Source organism: Cygnus olor, chromosome 8 (genome assembly GCF_009769625.2).
Source record: "Cygnus olor isolate bCygOlo1 chromosome 8, bCygOlo1.pri.v2, whole genome shotgun sequence".
NCBI classification, from domain to species: domain Eukaryota; kingdom Metazoa; phylum Chordata; class Aves; order Anseriformes; family Anatidae; genus Cygnus; species Cygnus olor.
This window is the reverse complement of record NC_049176.1, coordinates 26,839,291-26,858,589: the sequence shown is the minus strand read 5'-3', so window position 1 is coordinate 26,858,589 and position 19,299 is coordinate 26,839,291. Positions and strand designations below refer to the sequence as shown.

Below are 19,299 nucleotides of genomic sequence, written 5' to 3'. Positions count from 1 at the left end.
TGAAAGTTGCATATATGCTTAACTGAACTTGGCAATTTCCTTAATGTTTTTGTTTTTGGTAAAATGCATGGTTGAAATGGGCTGTAGCTTAACTAGCGCATCAACTATTTAGGCAACTCACTGCCTCGAAGTTTTAAATAGTATCACTAAGAAGTATCCACATTTGATTCTTTAACGTAAGCAAATAAGTTATTTTCACCCACCGTTCATAGCATCAGGAAATGGGTAAGAGTATTAGTAAAGGGATGGTGCTAAATGTTCAAGCAAAAAGGTACATCTTTACTTGAACTGGCAGAAAGCTATTAAAGACAATGAAGTGAATTCACTGAGAATACTTAATGAGTTTGGCTGCTACTGACACTTATGCCTAGCTGTTACACCTTCTGAAAATCAAGTTATCTTTCTGTAGATAAACTTCACTCATTTCTAATTGCAGACAGACTTTCTACTTCTGGAAAGTGCTCTCACAATCTTGCTAATTGTTCTCATGTTCAAAAAAACACCAACTTTCTCTAAAGAACTTAATTCAAAGACTTTTGCTCTGATTATATTAGTTCCTTCACCCCCCAAAATGATCCCCTTCCCTTCTTCATATAAATTGAAAGGATAATCATGGTAAGTCTGAGTCACGAGCACCATGAGGAACCTGTCTGTGCCAGTTTGATCTTGCATTCATGGTGTGACTACTTTATAGTGATGTGTATGCTCAAGCTTTCCTGCAATCCTTCAGCATGTTTGGCTAAGCCTTAGTCTTTAGAACTTCTACAACAAACCCTGATGCATTAAAGATGCATCTCTAAGCACTAAAACTCTAGTATTTGGTACAATAAATGACATCAAGAATTGCAGCCGAATGCAAGTACAAAAGTAAGGAGAAAAATTGAGAAAAATATTCTGTTAAGGTCACCACAGCAGGAGGAATATTGGAAAGAGGATTCCAATGATAAAGTTCAGTGACTTTTCTAAGGTGCAGGAGCACGTGTACACAGCAAAACAAAAGCAGCAGATTATTGGACAGACTTCATGTACGGAAGGTGAAAGACAACCCTGCAGCGTGCTTTGAAAAGTATTCTTTCTAACCTTTACAAGAAACATGAGATCCTGATAGAGAGACTATCCACACTGTATGATTTTGATACCAGTAATAAAATAACTTTGTGGTTATTAATATATAGTTTTATTGCATCACAATTGTCTTTTTGTCAGTTTAACAGCACAGTTGGCGACTGCAAGTTAGTTAAAGCCTCGCACTTCATTTTTTGTTTCTCAAAAAGCTGTTCTATTGGAAAGGCTTCAAACCGTTGAGGTACAATCAGTTCTGATATTGATTCAAGTTTAAAGAGAAAAGTGTGAGAAGTTAGTAAGCAAGCTTACTGCAAGAGTGCAAATGTAACCACTCTTTCGTATTTAAAACTATTGCATATATTATTTTAAAACCAAACAGTTTAAGGGTGGTTTCACAGTGCTGCTGTCTACCTGAACACTCATAGAACAAAGGTGTTAGAAGTCACAAATTTGGTAACAATGCTTTTTATTTTAAATGTATTTTAAGAACATGTGGATCTGTTTTAACAGACAGTTCTGTTACTTCATTTCAACATCATGAATGCTTGTATTTCCTGAAATATGCATTCAAGGTCTGCACTTGATTTCTTTAAAATAGATAAAAATTTCAAATTGAATCTACACAGTATTCAAGCTCAAGGAAGCTAATTGAAGCCAATTGAGCTCATCAGTTTCAGCCATGTTGAACACTGATTAGTAGGTACTGCCAATTAGACGAAGTCTGTATTCTCTACCACAACTGTAAAGTCTTCAATCCCTTTTGTCTAACTATCCACCTTCTTGCCCTTTAAAACATTGAAGATATTTTCTAGTGATTTGTGTATGCACTGAAGGAATTCTTTACCATTCCTAGTTGGGTAAGACGAAACATTGCAACCTATCCAACCATCATGTACCTGATATCCTACTCCATAGCCATCAGGCACCACTGGGCCAAATCCTCCTAACTGCACAGCCGGGCTAACCAGTGTGCTTGTAGAAATGATGTTGTAATTAAGTCGAGCATAGGCTTGGTCTTGATAGAAATCAGGCAATGCAATACCTTTGGATAAAGCTAAATAGCGCAACCCAAAGAGATGTCGGTCAAATCCCTGACCTGTTAAAATAAAATAACAAGTATTAGAGATACGACTAATTTTTGTGGGAAGCAAACTCACTTTTTAGATAACACTTTGCTTTTAAGCCACAAAAGAAGTGGTCTGAAGAACTGAGGGTTTTTGTATTAGCGGGAAACATTTTTCAGAACCTAGACATTTTTCTGCAGTTCTAATGCACATATGCTGAGGAATGATGGCTTGCTGTTTTACTGCTAGCCTCAACCAGGAATCATGATAGTAAATAAAGCAATGTTAACAGACAATTTTAATAATGCATCACATTCTTTAACTTTTATCTGAACATTTCCTTTTTTTTTCAAAAGAGAAAGGCTTTCCTAAAATTTATGGATCTGAAGAAGATCTTGCATCAACAGGAGGCACATTTTAGACTCTGTGGGGTAATGTTCAATACAGTCTTACTGACTTTACTGAAACAGTACAGCAAGTTATGCTTCTGGGAAGGTCAATTCAAAAGAAAGCATTTAGAAAAATACCAGGAGTAGCACAGCCAAAGAACCAGTTTGACTTGGAAGTCGTTAAAGCCTTTATACCCCTGCAGGGATTAGACAGCAACTCTTCAGTCATAAAGCCAAAGTTCTTAGTTGCCTTGGAGAGTGTAGCATGCACTAAGTATTTATTAGTGCTTCAAACAGCCCAGCTGCTGTAAGGACAAAACTACAGTAGGAAAGAAATCTAGACAGAGGCATTTCCCCCTAATCAAGAAATGCATTTTGAACTGCAGCTTTCTGTTACAGTTAAGTTTACATTAACGTCAGACCTACATCAAACTTTAATTATTTACTTGTGAAGTGAAACTTTGATAGCAACTTCAACAAACATTTTAGTGCAAAAAGAAGTGATACATTCCTACTCACCCATAGCAGCTTCTTTTGTCAAACGGCCATGGTATTTGGAGCACTCCACAATCAACTTCTGAAGCTCTTCTGTGCTATGTTTGGACAGTTCCCTGACAAAGGCCTCCGAACACTTCTTTGTATGAATAGAGGCAGGACGGATAGTTTCTGTGCGACCGTGTTTGAAAGCCGCAGTACTACAAGATTCATACGTGGCAACAGTCTGATTGTACTGTCGAAGGAAAGCCATCTGGAAGGCAAGCTGAACCACAGCATCTGGGCTTACCTTCTTCTGCTTTAAAAGTTCCTTGCCCCCTTCATGGAACTGAATCATATTAATAGATAGTGCTTCTACACTGGCATCAAACTTCTGCTTTGCTTTGGTAATTCCTGCTTTTAAGGCATCATTCAGCTTAAAGTCAAGTTTCTGTACTGCTCTGGAAGAGTCTACCGAAGCAGGCTGCGACTGAGGGCTGACAGCTGGTACTTCGGTACTGTCTTTGAAGACTTCGTTCTGGAATCTTAGCACAGCCACACCATCACCCCAGGAATGTTCAAAATTAATTCCTGCAGTGCCATCTTTAGCTATGATAAGATTAAAGGATTTGTCATACCAGCGGTTAGCACCATCTCCATGCAACATAGTATGGGACAAGTGCACAAAGTCTTTAATGGGAAAATCATCTAAACTTAGGCAAAACAGAGCAGAGTCTACTTTTTGAAGAGCTTCCTCATTGCTGCTATCCAGTAGATTCTTTCTCAGCAATGCCCAAGTATCTCGGTTTTCACTGGTGAGGTAGCCAAGTGGGAAGTCCGGGGCTGGACTGTTGTCACTGAGGATGTATTTCAAATGTGCTTGTATTTCTGAAGGTTTCACCATATTTCCATCTCTATCAATAACATCAAATACATAAAAATTCCCTTTTCTCATTACCAGTAAGTGTTTTGCCTTTTCATCTGTAAAAAGCTCATCTTTGTTGAGCTTAGGCAACCGTGTAGAATTGAAAAGCCTGAAGTACTGAGACATATCGAGGGGGTATGCATTGACCATGTAGGCACCAAACCAAGAAAGTGAGGAAGGCACAAATCGGATAATTTTCTTAAAGATCTCAGTGTCACTTTTTTCTGGATTGAGGTGAAAAACCTCAGGTTCAAGATAACCAGCCCTGAAGGTCTTCATAAAACGTACAGCAGAAACAGTCATGTTTGTAGCTCGTATGAGTTGATCGTTATACTCAGATTTTGGATCAGGATTAAAAGACATAAATGCATTAAAATTCAAAACAACGGGGTCACGTGATTTTAGGTACATATCAAACCAGGGACCTGGAAACAGAGAGTTGAGAAACAGGTCAGAACATAAAAGCAGTGTACTGAATTAGACCAGAGGTTCATGTAATCAATATCCCGCCTCAAATGGTAATCATTAATACCTACTGAAGTGCAGATAAACTAGAAAAAAATGTGCAATAATTCCCTCAAGGACTCTCCCAATCTCCAATTACTAAGAGAGGTACTGCTGGCTAGTTGTAAAAATACTGTATTTGGAGCAATCCATATGAAGATTCTCAATGTCACCAGCACTGAGGGAAAATTTCCATGTTTTCTGTATATCTTAGTGATAAATCGTACCTCCTGTGATATGCAATGCAGCTCCCTGGCACTGATTTTATTGAACACCTCACATTTAGACTAGAACACACCTTTAAGTACACATAAACTATTCATTTCTTCAATTTTCGGTCACTGGGAGCATGCTTCCCTTTATAATCTTATCTTCAGGGTAGAGAAGCCTTGCAGAGAGATCTTGACAAATTAGTGAGATATGCAACCACCAAAACTATCAAGTTTAACACGAGCAAGTGCTGGATTCTGCACCTGAGAGGGGGCAACCCTGGATATACGTACAGGATGGAAGACAAGAGGCTGAGGAACAGCCCCACAGAAATGGATTCGGGGGTTTTGGTCAATGGCAAGCTGAATATGAGCCAGCAGCGTGCCCTTGGCAGCCAAAGGGCCAGGTGTGTCTTGGGGTGCACCACGCACAGCACTGCCAGCTGGTCAAGGGAAGGGGCTGTACCACTCTGCTCTACACTGGTGCAGCCTCACCTTGAGTACTGTGTGCAGTTTTGAGCACCACAGTATAAAAAGGGCATAAAACTATTAGAGAGCATCCAAATGAGGGTTAGAAAGATGGTGAAGGGTCTGGAGGGGAAGACATATGAGTAGCAGCTGAGGTCACTGGGTTTGTTCAGCCCTGAGCACAGCAGGCTGAGGGGAGGCCTCATGGCGGCCTGCAGCTCCCTCACGAGGGGAGCGGAGGGGCAGGCGCTGAGCTCTGCTCTCTGGGGACAGTGACAGGACCCAAGGGAACGGCATGGAGCTAGGACAGGGGAGGGTCAGGCGGGTGTTAGGAAAAGGTTCTTGACCAAGAGGTTGGTCGGGCTCTGGGACTGGTCACAGGGGGGTGGTCATGGCACTGAGCCTGACAAAGTTCAAGAAGCGTTTGGACGCTGCTCTCAGACGTAGGGTCTGGTTTTTGGGTGGTCCTGTGTGGAGTCAGAAGTTGGACTCGATGATCCTTGTGGGCCCCTTCCAACTCAGAATATTCTGTGATTCTGCAATTATTTCTGAGGCAGAGTTTCCCTCATTGTTTGTCCTCATTCCTACTGCTCTCTTCCTGGCAGCATTCCTCCACCCACATTTGCTGTCATGCATTTTCACCTCTTTCCTCCTTCTATCCACTAAAGCGATCAGCACTGAACGGAATTCTTGATACCGATGCATCACAATTGGGTTCCTAAGCTGGCAATATGATGAGGTTCAGCCTGGAAAAGAGGAGGCTGAGGGGAGACCTCATCACGGCTTCCAGCTTCCTCATGAGGGGGAGTGGAGGGGAAGGCGCCAATCTATTCTCTTTAGCGACTAGAACAGGACCCGAGGGAATGGTGTCAAGCTGTGGCAGGGGAGGTTTAGGCTACACATCAGGAAGAGGTTCTTCACTGAGAGGGTTGTCGGGCACTGGAACAGGCTCCCCAGGGAAGCAGTCACTGCACCAAGCCTGTCGGAGTTTAAGAAGCATTTGCACTGTGCACTTAGTCACATGGTCTGAATTTTTGGGTAGACCTGTGTGGTGCCAGAAGTTGGACTTAATGATCCTTATGGGTCCCTTCCAACTCAGGATATTCTAGGTTAGAAGGGACCCCAAGGCTATTATTCCAGACTGAGAACAGACTTCAGAAAGAAGAGTAACATTTGACACCTACAGGTCTTTTACACAGTCTCATTTCATCACATGGCATGTCAGCAGATCAAGAAGCATGAATGTGACACAAACATTTTGTCTGTGCTGTAATGAAAGGAGTCCATCATAGCTCTAAAATGCAGTCACACCTCCACATATGCTTATGAGTAAAACAAAAATCCAGGAGGCACAGCCATAGGCAGCGAAGGGTTGTTTTGTGTTTGTTTGGTTGTTTTCTTCTTCGTAAGTAGCATCTATTTCATCATTGTTAACAACTCTGAACTTGTTAAGTTTTGGTATTACAAGCTGTATGGAAGCAGACACCAGAAACAAGTGGACACCAAGTTCATCTCAAGGCAGCTGATGAATGAAAGATTATTATTTCAAGCCTGGATCATTCCCAAGTAGAAATTTCTAGCTGAGTTCTAAGAAGGGCAACAGGTAACTCAAGTTCTGTCATAATTTTAATTCCAGTTCCTCACAGATGAGTGTAACTGGCATTCATTATGATTTTAAAAACACATTCCACATCATTATGTAGCCTTTTAACCTTGGACTCCAAGTCCATCCAGCACGGATGCAACTATACATTAAACCAATTTAAAGTAGAACAGGTCTTTCATGAGGCCTAAAAAGAATAATAACTAAACACAAAGGAAAACAAGCACACTGTATTTCATTGACACAAAGCAGAAGCATGCTGGTTAGCCTTGACAAACACCATACAGTCAGCACCAGTTAAAACACAGATACTGTACAAAGCGAATAGAAAGCATAAGCTAATAAACCGACCAGCAGCTTATGTGAAATAATCTGGTATTCTTTACAGAATTTGTGGTTGCTGTGCAACTTGTTAAGCTAACACCCTTATGGGCACTCTCAATAGACAGTGAGGGCAGAAATGTATTCACTGGATGACATGCAAACTTCTACTTCCATAAATAATTATTTCCACCTGTGTTGCTATCCATCCAATACTTTAATAAGCAGACACTTGTATTTGGAAGCCAGTGGAAGCAGCAATAAAGAATAACCTAAAAACTCTATGTATACTCTCCCTCTCTTAATTTGCTTTCCTTTATTCTCATCTTCCTTTTTCTGTATCTCTCCTTTTCTTTTGCTCTTTAAAAGAGTATTATTTTGTAATTTTTTTTTTGGGGGGTGGCGGTTGTTTCAAGTCCAGAGCACTGATTACTTCTGCCTTCCAAACCTTAGTCATATTTTCTGACCTCCCTCAAGGTTCAGTTTTATTGCTAAGTAACTTGGAATTATTTGAAAATGATTGCTTTAGTTTCCTTAAGGGAGCTACTAGTTAAGCTCCTCTATTAACCTAACATAATTAGATAGCAATGAAAAAAATAGAAAATAAAAACAATAAACTCAAATTTACACAAAGCAGCTCATGAAAAACTAATCTTCAATATTTATCGACCTCTTACATCAGCATAATGAGAGAATTTTCCCAAGAAACTATCGCTGCAGAATACTCCTACAAAGTTGCCCATCCTACATTTTAAGGAGATCTACCTTTACAAAAAGATACCTAACTTTTTGCCATGATCTATTTCCCATCTATTTCCCCTTTTATGATGGCAGTGCAGAATGCAAAATGTTTCATTAGAAAAGACCGAACTAAAAATAATACTGTATGTCACAGAGAAATCTTGTTTTCAGCAAAGCAATCTGATTTCAGAAAAATAATTTCATCTGTGTAATTAACTTGTAATAAAATATTATCTTTGTGGTTGACCTCTTCCTTCCACAGTTTGTTTTTTTTAAACTCCAATAGCACCACTGTTCTTTCCCAGCCCTTTTCATTATATTTTACTAGTGACTTTGGTATTTTCTACTCTAAAAAGGTATTTTCCATTTTCTAAAAGGGAAAAATGTCTTGTGGGACTATAATTCTTGTTAAGTACAATATCCCGCAGAATTCTGGTATATTCGAGTTACATGAAGGACCTTCTTCATTCCACCAGAGACTCAGAATTTGCTCAAATTCTCTCAGAGGTAGAATACACCAAATGTTATTCCAAGTTTATGGAACACAGGGCTTAAGCTTCAGCCTGTTTTATTTGCAGCTTTATGAGCTACGTGTTATCAAGTACGATGATCTAAGGGCTCCTTCTGTATCCAGTTGGTCAACATACCTGTGATGTAACTAGTATGCTTGTTCTGTTTGTCTTGAGCAACTAGTTGCTCATGCAGCTCTCTTCCAATCCCCTTTTCAAACTGATGAGCAAGTTCTTCCGTTTTCCTACAGCAATCAATAAAAGATTTGAAGTTCTGTCATAATTTGTATTTTTGATATGAAACTGTGGCTTTGAAGCAACAAATGGTAACACAATATGTGTATCTTGTTTGTCCATACCTGAACTGGTCATCGTTTAAAAGGGGTTTCTGTGCATTCAGATATCTCTTAATTGTATCTTCTAGCTTGGGAACTGGCAGTCTGAAGGAAGGGGAACAAAAAGAGACACACACTTCATGTACACACAACAGTACCAATGAAGACTCAGTTTCTTACACTGTAGTCTTTTCTGTCTTCTTTCTTCCTTATCCTCCATACTATCTAAATAATTTAAAAGTTTCTTAAGGAAGAATAAGAAAGGGAATATATGGACATATATCCTCACAGCATAAGCTTCTTGTGAGAAGGAAAACAAGGTAAAAAAAACAACTTGACTGTCCTGTTATAAAGTTATTGCAGTGAAGGGTCTTAGTACCTTGTAAGCAGCACGGGGTCACAAGGTGCAGCAAGGGGAAGCCGCTGTACAGGAGCACAGTGCAGCTCGGTGGCCACCTCCTGTACTGGACTACCGCTCGCTGCTGGGTGCTGAACATTTCCTTACAGATTTCCTACTCAGTACGTTTCTAAGCCTCCTCTAACTATAAAGTAACTCCATTACACATACAGGGGTTACTTTCCAATCTCAACTTTCGATAGTGACTTTACGGTCGTATCTGTGCTTTAAAGAACAAAATCATTCTTCTCCACGGAGTTTCAGGAAGAGAACACAGCACAACAAAGCCAGCCAGAGCAAGCCGCCTCCCTTCCCTTCCCTTCCTTTCCCTTCCCTCCCGTGCCCTCTCCTCCCAGCAGACACCCCAGGGCTGAGGCCCTGCGGCGCCCGACCTCTGCCCGCGTCCCCGCCGAGCCCGGCGGTACCTGGGCAGGCTCTTCTGGTAGTGCATGGTGGGCACGATGCTGCGGTGCAGGTACTCGGCAGCGCCCGCGCTGCTGTAGCCCCGCCGCAGCAGCACCAGCTGCCGCGCCGCCATGACGCCCGCCTCGCCCGCCCCGGCCCCGCTCTGCGGCCCGGCGGCGGCGGAGCCTCCACAGCTCCGGCCTCAACGGCTCCGGCTTCAACGGCTCCACCCCTGCGGCTCCGCCCCGGCCGGGGAGCTCCCGGCCCGCTCGGGCCGAGCCCGCCCGCCCGCGGGAGGCAAATGGCGGCCGGGTCGCCTGAGGGAGCGAAGGGCTCTTGCCGCGTTTCTCCGCTGGGGAAGTGTGCTGTCACGATAACAAAATTACCTGTTTTAGGAAATGCCTGCACTGAGCTTGCAGCATTAGTTCAGTGCTTTCTTACACATGCATTAATAAAAATTGATGCATTTGATACACATGCATTAATAAAAATTGATTCTCCTGACACATATGATCACTTAATACGATCACATATTATTTGATTCTCCTGACAGCATCACTCTTGTCGTACTGATCCTACAGTATTCAGATCCTGCTTACAGACCATGGTTTGGTCTGCTCTCATGAGTTTTTTACTCAGACTTGAGCACGTAGCTACAAGTACTGCACTGCAATCTACAATAAAACAGTAAATAGCCAGATTTGTTCTACTGTAATGGAATATTTTCCATAAAAACACTGAATAATCTTAGGATAACCCACACACTGCAGTAGAGTTTCAGTAAGTGCAGCATGGTGAACAGTAACGGTAGTGTATTTTTATCAGATATTCATTAGCATAAAAATCAGCGTTGGGGCTGGATGCAGACATGGCAAAGGAAAGGAAAGCAATCCCTGTGGCTTAGTCTGGTAATCCTCTGAAAGTAAACTGGCCCTACTCTAAACAACATAGTGGCAGGAGAAAAAGTGAAATCATTTTGCTTCCAAGATAATAAATGCCAAATGCCAGAAGGTCTCTTTGCGTGTTTCAGTATACTGCTGTTTTCTGATCGATATGTGGCTCTTAGGCTACACATTCAGTCTTTTCTTGGTCTCGAAAACAAAACATCCAAGCCTGCTTTAGTTAATGAAGTTCAGTTTTACCTGGTTTGCCCTGTTGTGATAGTCCAGTTCAAAATGTTACCTGCTCTGTCCTGCACAGGAAAACGGTGCAGTAACATTACCTGTATGCATTTGTATGCATGAATTACGTTGATCCCCAAATCCCAAGCGGGGAAGACCAGGTAACGTACTTAAACACCGCCTTCCTTCCAAGAGCATCACTTTGTATTGAACCAGTCTTGTTTTAGAAATACTACTGCATTCTGTTCTAATTTTCCAGAGCCCCCTAATCTTCTTCCAGGCTCTTAATGATGTAGTCGATAATAGGATTATTGGTATTAATTTGGAACAATAATGCCAGCTGTTTGCTTGGTGGCGATTGGCAGAGGGGTGACCTTGCAGGTCAGCTAAGCAGAACTGGAAATGCTTTGATCTGATCTATACAGAGCTAGGTCTGTCCACTCCTACAGGAGGAGTGAGTGAATTCTCTCTCCGTGGGATGCTGATTCTTCTCCAAATTGCACGGAGGACAGCATGGCAGTGGCTTTTGATGCGATCCTCGCTCGGGTCAAGGATGTTTGTAAAAGAAATGGTTTGCTCATTCTCTCAGTGTTGTCAGTCACCGTGGGCTGTCTTCTCGGATTCTTCCTTAGGACGAGACGTCTCTCCCAGCAGGTACGTGTTGCACGGTTGAGTGTATCACTGCAGAGAAAATATTGTACTTAAGTAACAAAAGACATAGCATCTGTGGAACTTCAGGATGGACTTTTTGAGATAACAAGCATGTATGTGTATTTGTTAAATTTGTTTAATTTGTTTTATTTGTTAATCTACACACTGCTCCTTGGGTCTTTTCACACATTCTCAAACAATGTGTATTGCAAAGGGTTCTGGTCTTTAAAACACCTAGTAAATCTGACGTAACTACATTGCAATGTTGTGAGTATAGATAATAAATTGAATGAATGTTAAAACAGTATGATATATTTGTTGGATTTTATATTACCTTGAAACATGTATGTCTAAAGAAAACACTGGCAATAATTTTCACCATCAGATGTATGGAGGTACAAGTGTTTATATTATACCAATAGTATTTTATATTAATAAATTTAAGATCTCCCATCATTAACAGTCCACGTTATTTGAGTCACTTGGGGATTTCTCCTCATGGGTACTTAAACTAAGCTTTTTTTGCGGCTACTCGTTTCTTACTGCTGTATTGATCTATCAGTGTACACAGGGCAACGTGCACAGATGTATGGAGGTACAAGTGTTTATATTATACCAATAGTATTTTATATTAATAAATTTAAGATCTCCCATCATTAACAGTCCACGTTATTTGAGTCACTTGGGGATTTCTCCTCATGGGTACTTAAACTAAGCTTTTTTTGCGGCTACTCGTTTCTTACTGCTGTATTAATCTATCAGTGTACACAGGGCAACGTGCATTGCTGAATGCATTGTTTGAGCATCCAATATAAATCTCAATTAAAAATTATGGCCCTTAATAAACACAATAGTTAAAACAATTCTATGTTCTGCTACCACTATCTGCAGACTGAAGACTTTGTTTCCAAGCAATAGTTTCATACACATCTAGCAAAACACAAAATGCAGAATGAAGGTATTATTCAAGGCAGCCTATTAACAGTAGTCCCTAGGAGGTGGCCTATTTCATTTTTGTCATCTTTGGCAAAGGAATGAAAAATCCTGTGTGTTTTGTTGAATTACAACACAATATGTAATTGAATGAATTTTAAAATGATCTCTTAAAGCCTAAAACCTTTGCCACCTTATATACTAGAGCTTGAGATTTTACCAGTGTTACCTGATTGTAACACTTGACGCACAGCTCTAGCAGGTCTCATGAAGGCAGATAGTTTTTATCTCAAAACAATAAGCATCTCTCCATGTATTTCTAGGAAATTAGTTATTTCCAGTTTCCTGGTGAGTTACTGATGAGGATGCTGAAAATGTTGATTCTCCCCCTGGTTGTCTCAAGGTAAGTGAAGACAATGATCGTTCCAATAACTTTTAAAGTTTCATAAATAAGAAATAGGATACCACTACTTTGGTTTTGACTGAATAAATGTTGAAGTGCTGTAAGCATTACCTACTGCTGTAGATTCATATTGAAATCGGAGCTATGAACTTCTTTTTTAATCAATAGGAACGTTTCCACAGTACCTCCTAAAGGTTTTATTTGCTCAAAGACTATTTGTTTTTTTAATTGATGTTTTCTTCCTTCCGCCTAATGGGAGGACTTTTTCCTTCAAGAGAACTAGAAGTTAAATGAATAAATAACCCACCATATCAAAAAGTCTACCTTAAATCTAAATAATTGAAATAATACACCATGCAAGTAAGATGAAAAATCACTGAATCATACAATCATAGAATATTCTGAGTTGGAAGGGGCCCACAAGGATCATCGAGTCCAACTTCTGACTCCACACAGGACCACCCAAAAATCAGACCCTACGTCTGAGAGCAGTGTCCAAATGCTTCTTGAACTTTGTCAGGCTCAGTGCTGTGACCACTGTCCTGGGGAGTCAGTCCCAGTGCCCGACCACCTTCTCGGTCAAGAACATCTTCCTCACACCCAGCCTGACCCTCCCCTGTCCCAGCTCCATGCCATTCCCTCGGGTCCTGTCACTGTCCCCAGAGAGCAGAGCTCAGCACCTGCCCCTCCGCTCCCCTCGTGAGGGAGCTGCAGGCCGCCATGAGGCCTCCCCTCAGCCTGCTCTGCTCTGGGCTGAACAAACCCAGTGACTTCAGTTGCAACTCATACACCTTGTTCTCTAGGCCCTTCACCATCTTTCTAACCCTCCTTTGGATGCTCTCTAATAGTTTTATGTCTGTTTTATACTGCGGTGCCTAAACATGCACCCAGTGCTCAAGGTGAGGCTGCACCAGCACAGATCAGAGAACAGACTCTTCCCTTGACCGGCCGGCAGTGCTGTGCCTGATGCACCCCAGGGTGTGGTTGGTCCTTTTGGCTGCCAGTTAATAAAAGTACAGTTAATTTATAATCCTCTGTAGTTCTTTTGGAGATTTGCTGCAGTATGATAAATATTGAAAAAAAACTGTGTGTCCAGTGAATTACTAATGTATGCCTGGTTTCAGCTGGAAGTGAAAGTGATTTCCTAGTACATTAAAGGCAGAACCTTCAATAATGCCCCTTTATCAGTGACAGAATTAATGATCTAGATCCTGATGCTCAGGGACAGTGCATGGTAGCTATCTTTGCAGTGGGTTGGCCTAATTTAGGACAACAGTTAGTCTCCCGTAAATTTTTCTGTCTTACAACTGACTACAATAATAACCAAATACCAGTTTTATGGACAAAAGCCTTCTCGGCCCAGTGCTGACAGAAGAGTTAGGGAGAGATGCAGAGTAGCAAAGCTAACTTTCCCTTAACAGATCTGAGAAAAAAATATTGCAGTATTTGGTGCCCTTACTTGAAGCCTCAGCTTCTTTCTGGAACCCAATAGGTATGCCAAAAACTCATCTTTAATTTTAAGAGAAAGATAATTTTCTAGACTTCAGGTCACGGAGAGTTACTGAAAATAAACACAATTGAGTGCTAATTTTATTTTTAAATCCCACCTTGGCATCTTACTTCCCATGTTTTTGTACAGAATGAAGCAGATTCATGGTGCTTGCAAGTCTGGCACTCCTAATATCACCATAGATTCATAGTTGGTTCTGTCCCACACAGCTAGAAAACATCAAGACAAAATAAAAGATTTTTTGGAGAGGTAGGAGAGTTTTCCAAGGAAAACATAATGTCACATGAGCAAGTGATCTACTAAGGACAGAAAACGGTTGGAGTAAAGTCACATACCTTCCCTAAAATATATAGTTCTTTAGATACCCTCGTGGTGTGTTTTTTTTGTTTTGTTTTGTTTTTTGAGATTCTAGGAGGCGAAGCAGCACAATGGAAAAAACTGCTCTGACACAGCCTGTGATAGCTGTTATTTACAGATGTATCAGCAAGGAATCTCTGGGCCGTACTGTTAGAATTGATTAACTCCATTGTCTGAGGAAGGAAGAGAACTTAACAGGTTGTCAAAGGGATCTCGGTGCCGTATTACATCCTTTAGCCAGGAGATGGCTCTGTCTAGAAGAGTCAGGAACCACGAGTTGTTACCGGAGTGTTGTCAGTCACTCCAGTGTACTTAGATCTTATATATACAGGAGGCTATCCAAGGCTTTTTCTAATAGTGTTGCCTACCCAGAAAATCTATACTTCCTTTCAGTGTAGTTAATGATAAACTCCTTTTCTTTTTTTTTTTTTTTACACCACATGTATCCTTCACTAGCAGGTAGTGCTTTCAGGGCAAACTGATTGTCCGAGACACCCGTGCATCGCTTTGTTTTCTCAGGTTCTGAGAGCTTGAAATACTCAAATCTAATGTCAATGTCTTTGTGCTCTGCACCAAGCAAAAACCTGAGAGAGAAACAAAAGCCCAATTTTCCCATCAACATCTTCTCAAATTTGCTAATGATAATATAAACCCTCTCACCAAATATTCTCAGTGCCAACAGTGACAGACATGAGGGCTGGCTCAAGCGCAGGCCGGTGGCTCTGGCCGTCACTGTACAATAACTCAGGTGCTGTCAGCTCCCGTATGAGCATCTTTGTCCTTGTGCCCCTGGATCTTTGTCAGACATTGATAGTTTTATACTGATCGAAATCCAGTAGGCTGGAACTTTGATATATAATATGTATAACTGCCTTAACCCAAGTTTTTGGGGAAGGCTATTACTGAAACCTTATCTGTTACAACTTTGTATCTTGCTGTGACTGAGGTTTTGAAGAAGATACACATTCTGAAAAATTTACAACTGCTGAGACTTTTATAATGCTTTCTTCTAGTAGGGAGAGAGCTTACAGTGTGGTATGCACCCCAGAAACAAAATTCAAGTTGTCTTTTCTGTTCAAAACACACGTGCCAGTGACTCTGCAGGGGCAGTTTGGCACACTGGGCAATGTAGAGCTCAGTGCAGCCTGAATGCACTGGATTCACCAGGCTTCCTGCAACTTCAGAGATTAATTGCAGAACGCATGTGCCGCAGGTCTGGAAGGCAGGTTGGAGGAGACACAGGGCTTGTAGCCCACAGTTCTTATTTCAAGATAATAGTAGAAAAGCACAGATTATTTCTTCCTGTATCCAGCCATTAGTTTTACAGACCTTACAGAAACATAATTTTCTCATTATGAGCCTTCTGCATTGTTTGAGAGAAAAATGAATTAAAATGTTATTAGTAAGGGCTCACACACACACCAAGTTTGACTGCATAAGCCTTGCTTCTTCAGAAAAGCATGTTAGTTACAGAGTTACAGAGGTTTATGCCAGCTGAACCTATTCAGTTATCTTTGTTTTGTAAGCCTACATGTATACATAACAGAAAATTGCATCCTTTATTTCAGCACCCTTGTTTATATGATTAAGTCTTCATCTGGCAATACAGGGCCCAGTTTTCTAAGACTAGCAGTAAGCAGTGAGACAAGACTACTTATGGCAAAGAATTGTCCGGGCAGAATTTAATTGTTTGTCTGTGAATATTCATTTTAGAAAAAGCAGTTTGTTTTGTTTAAGCTCAGAATAATTATTACATTTTTAATTTATTTAATAATGACATTTTTCTGGATATTTACGAAATAAATAACGTGTAGCAGAGGTTTGACTCTTTTCCAATTGCAGAATCTGTCAAAGAAAGATTGTTCCCTTTATAGGCACATCTAAAGAACTAATTTGATGAGGACTTTTAAAAAATTTAAAACCCATTCCTCTAAGTATGTTGTGCCTGATGCAAGCAATTGTATGCTAATAAAAATTTACATTTATTTGAAGGTTCATTTGGGGATAGTAATAAATATTTGATACTTTTGGGGGGTTGTTGGCTGAATTAAATACGGTATGCTAAATATAGAACTGTCTGTCTTTAAGGGGATTCCTGTCCATAATGCCATCAGTTCTGGTAATCCCTTATCCTTCTGCTCGGATTCCTGAGTGGGTCATTCTTACTCATGCTGTTAAAGCCCGGTATTTAGTTAGGAAACTACTCCAGCATAGCACCCTTTTACCCATTTTTTTTTTTTCCAGTTCTCTGATTTGGGGAAAGCATTGGCCTTTTAACATCCCACTAATGAAAAATATTGCTCTTTCTGTTTTAATGGATTCTGTTCTTGTTGGGTTCTACTGTGCCATACCAAATTTTGTCTATTGGGACTTAGTTATATTTGAAGATCTGACAACTGTAATAACAATATAAGAGGATGTGGAGATACACTGGGTGCACGCAGATGTGAACTCGCTCAGCCTACAAGCCAAACTGGGCAGACCTGCGCCAGCTGCATGCCGGAAGCCTATAGCCGCATTAGCATGGCTCTGCGCCCAAGCTTGTATGCGAAGGGCTGGTGTGGCTATATGGCTTCCGGACCAGTCTTGGCAGCTGAAAGTGAGGACAGAGGAGTCTATGTCTGCCTGCAATTGTCTGCGCAGACATAGCCTAAATAACTTCAGAGCGACAGTATATTCTTTGGGAGTTTGGGGTTTAGTTAAAATATACTGTGAGACAGACCATTAGCTTGGGAAAATTGTTTCAGGCACTGTTTTGCTTGCTGTTAGTGTAAACGAGACTGATAATACACCACAGACAGGAGATTATTTGTCTGTTTTACTACTAAAGCTTAACAGTTTGCTAGGGATGAAAAATTTGATCCAAACACTCAGAGGCTGCTACAGAACTTTGCAATCTGAAATGTCTACCATGAATGTAAATCTGTGGTAGATATGGGCAATACCATACCTATTCTGAAGGGAGATACAAATCTCTAGAAGGACATGAAATGTCTTCTTTCTTATCATTAAATTTAAACCAAGTCGCCAGCCAAAATTCATTCACTCGATACTGGTTTTGCATGAACAACAGTATGTGCAGTGCTATTTCTTCCACTCCATTCCTGGTACTGAGAGATGTTTTTTTTTATCTCATCTTGAAAAAACTCACGTAATTTAACTGAAGATTGAATGGGAAAGGATAGATAACAAAAGCTTCTCATCGGTTTTCGTTTGGGTCTTTTCTGCCACATATGAATTAAACTATCCCCTCTAGTCATTCTTTGCTAAATATCAGTCACTGCTTCTATGCTTATGCAGTTGCCAAAATGGGGCTTAATCAAGTGCAATCAAATTTAATTCTGTATTATCTAGTGAGGTGTTGAGGAGTGGCTGCAAAATGCTGCCCACAGTTCACGGAGGAGCCTCAGGAGTTCACTGAGGAGTGCTCAGAACGGTGTTTTGTCATATCCCCAAAGCACACATATTTTCTGGTATAATTAAATTGCAATTGGAAACACAGGGCTTTTTCTTCATATTATTTGACTCTGGAATTTTTTGTCTGTGTTACCTTGCCAATAGAAAAATATCAGCACTTAGGAACAGGTCTTCCCAACAGAGGAGGGTAAACATTCTGTTGGGTTAGTATGGGAAAATACGTGGGATGCCTGAATGGTAACATAAAGTGTGTATAGCGTCCCATTTCTGAATTACCTGTTGTGTATCACTGTCATGGAAATAAAAACAAAAATACATTTCCCTCCAGTGAGAACAAACCCTCTCCTAGGATATGGCATCTACTGTTTTACTGAGGTTGGTCTAGAGATGGGACTGTTAAGGAGATGACTCAAGGGGATAAATATATATACGTTTAGAGTGCAAAGCAGAACTACACTTGAATGAAAGGGGAGGATTACCTAAGGGTAAGAAGAACTGGGCAGACAGCAATCTCACTCAACACCATTAACTACTTTAAATTATCCATATCTCTATTATATTGCAGAACTGATCTCAGATTACCCCAACAGTTCTCCAAATGATGCTTTAAGATTGCCTGAGCTTGTAGAGGAAAAATCCATTCTACTCTCTTAGGAAACCTTCTTATGAATCTCCTCTCTGTGCCTCAGACATCTTCAGAGCTTTCACTGTTTTATAAAGTGTAACATTGTCAATGTTGTTAGCTCTGTTTAGAAATATAGAATCTAGTGGTCAGACCTAATAGTCTTCTTGTGTTTTTTCTTACCTGTGTAACCTAGAGTTACAAACTGTTTTTGGAGAAAAACAACATGCTACAGAGTTATGCATGTCATAATGACAAAATTGGACCAACTCAATACAAATTATTTAGGCATCATCAGTAGGGATCTAACGATGTGCAACAGACATCTAAGGTCACAGAGTGAATGAGTGTGGAAAGCACTGATGTGATTACAAATGGGATCTGAGTAGTTTGTGACTTTACAGAATCTTTCTGTAGTCTTCTAATCACTCTAAAATACTTAGTGTCTTGCAAAAGAAAGAGAAATGGTATGTGAAGTTTAAGGGGCTGGCTGAATCCCTTCTGTTTCCTTAGGATAGAAACATGTGTGAATTATAAACAGTTGAATAAATCTGACTTTTGTTTATAATCCAAATTTGTCTTCCAAATCCTTTTGGTCTTTTCTTAATCTAAAAACACTTGAAAGAACTTACAGAACAGAAAATCAAGTATTATTAAGATTCTTGGCTCTTTCTGTGCTTTCCACAGATGTCAAGCTGCACATCCATATTTAATAGAAAATTTGTTTTCATTTGTTTTCATTTGTTTTCATTTGCATCCTGATCTCTGCATTTAGGAAATGCTTTATCAGCACAGCTAAAATCAACAGGTCAGCCTGAATTCTGCACATGCTTTATTACAATGTCTCAGGTCTCTTTTATCAGTCGGTGATCAAAG

The 19,299-nt window shown here is 40.5% G+C and overlaps 2 protein-coding genes and 1 long non-coding RNA gene across 5 annotated transcripts in view; 1 reads left to right on the top strand and 2 right to left on the bottom strand.

Moving 5' to 3' along the window:
- Positions 1–1,158: 1,158 nt before the first annotated feature.
- Positions 1,159–9,655, bottom strand: CPT2 (carnitine palmitoyltransferase 2). Its single transcript, XM_040565451.1, has 5 exons — positions 9,430–9,655; positions 8,632–8,712; positions 8,411–8,517; positions 3,038–4,342; positions 1,159–2,161 (listed from the first exon to the last, which is right to left on the bottom strand). Exons 1-5 carry the CDS (start codon positions 9,540–9,542, stop codon positions 1,830–1,832), a joined length of 1,938 nt encoding a protein of 645 aa, XP_040421385.1. The 5' UTR covers positions 9,543–9,655; the 3' UTR covers positions 1,159–1,829.
- A 1,320-nt stretch (positions 9,656–10,975) lies between these two features.
- Positions 10,976–19,299, top strand: part of SLC1A7 (solute carrier family 1 member 7) — a 50,310-nt gene continuing 41,986 nt past the window's right edge. For all 3 annotated transcript variants that reach the window (XM_040565460.1, XM_040565458.1, XM_040565459.1), the window contains exons 1-2: positions 10,976–11,184; positions 12,438–12,517. In XM_040565460.1, the coding sequence (XP_040421394.1) occupies positions 11,044–11,184; positions 12,438–12,517 (221 nt within the window). In that variant the 5' untranslated portion in view covers positions 10,976–11,043. The remainder of the gene's footprint in view (positions 11,185–12,437; positions 12,518–19,299) is intronic.
- Positions 10,976–19,299, bottom strand: part of LOC121073918 — a 28,786-nt gene continuing 20,462 nt past the window's right edge. Inside the window, exon 3 of the long non-coding RNA XR_005822008.1 lies at positions 10,976–11,211. This is a non-coding gene — a long non-coding RNA (uncharacterized LOC121073918). The remainder of the gene's footprint in view (positions 11,212–19,299) is intronic.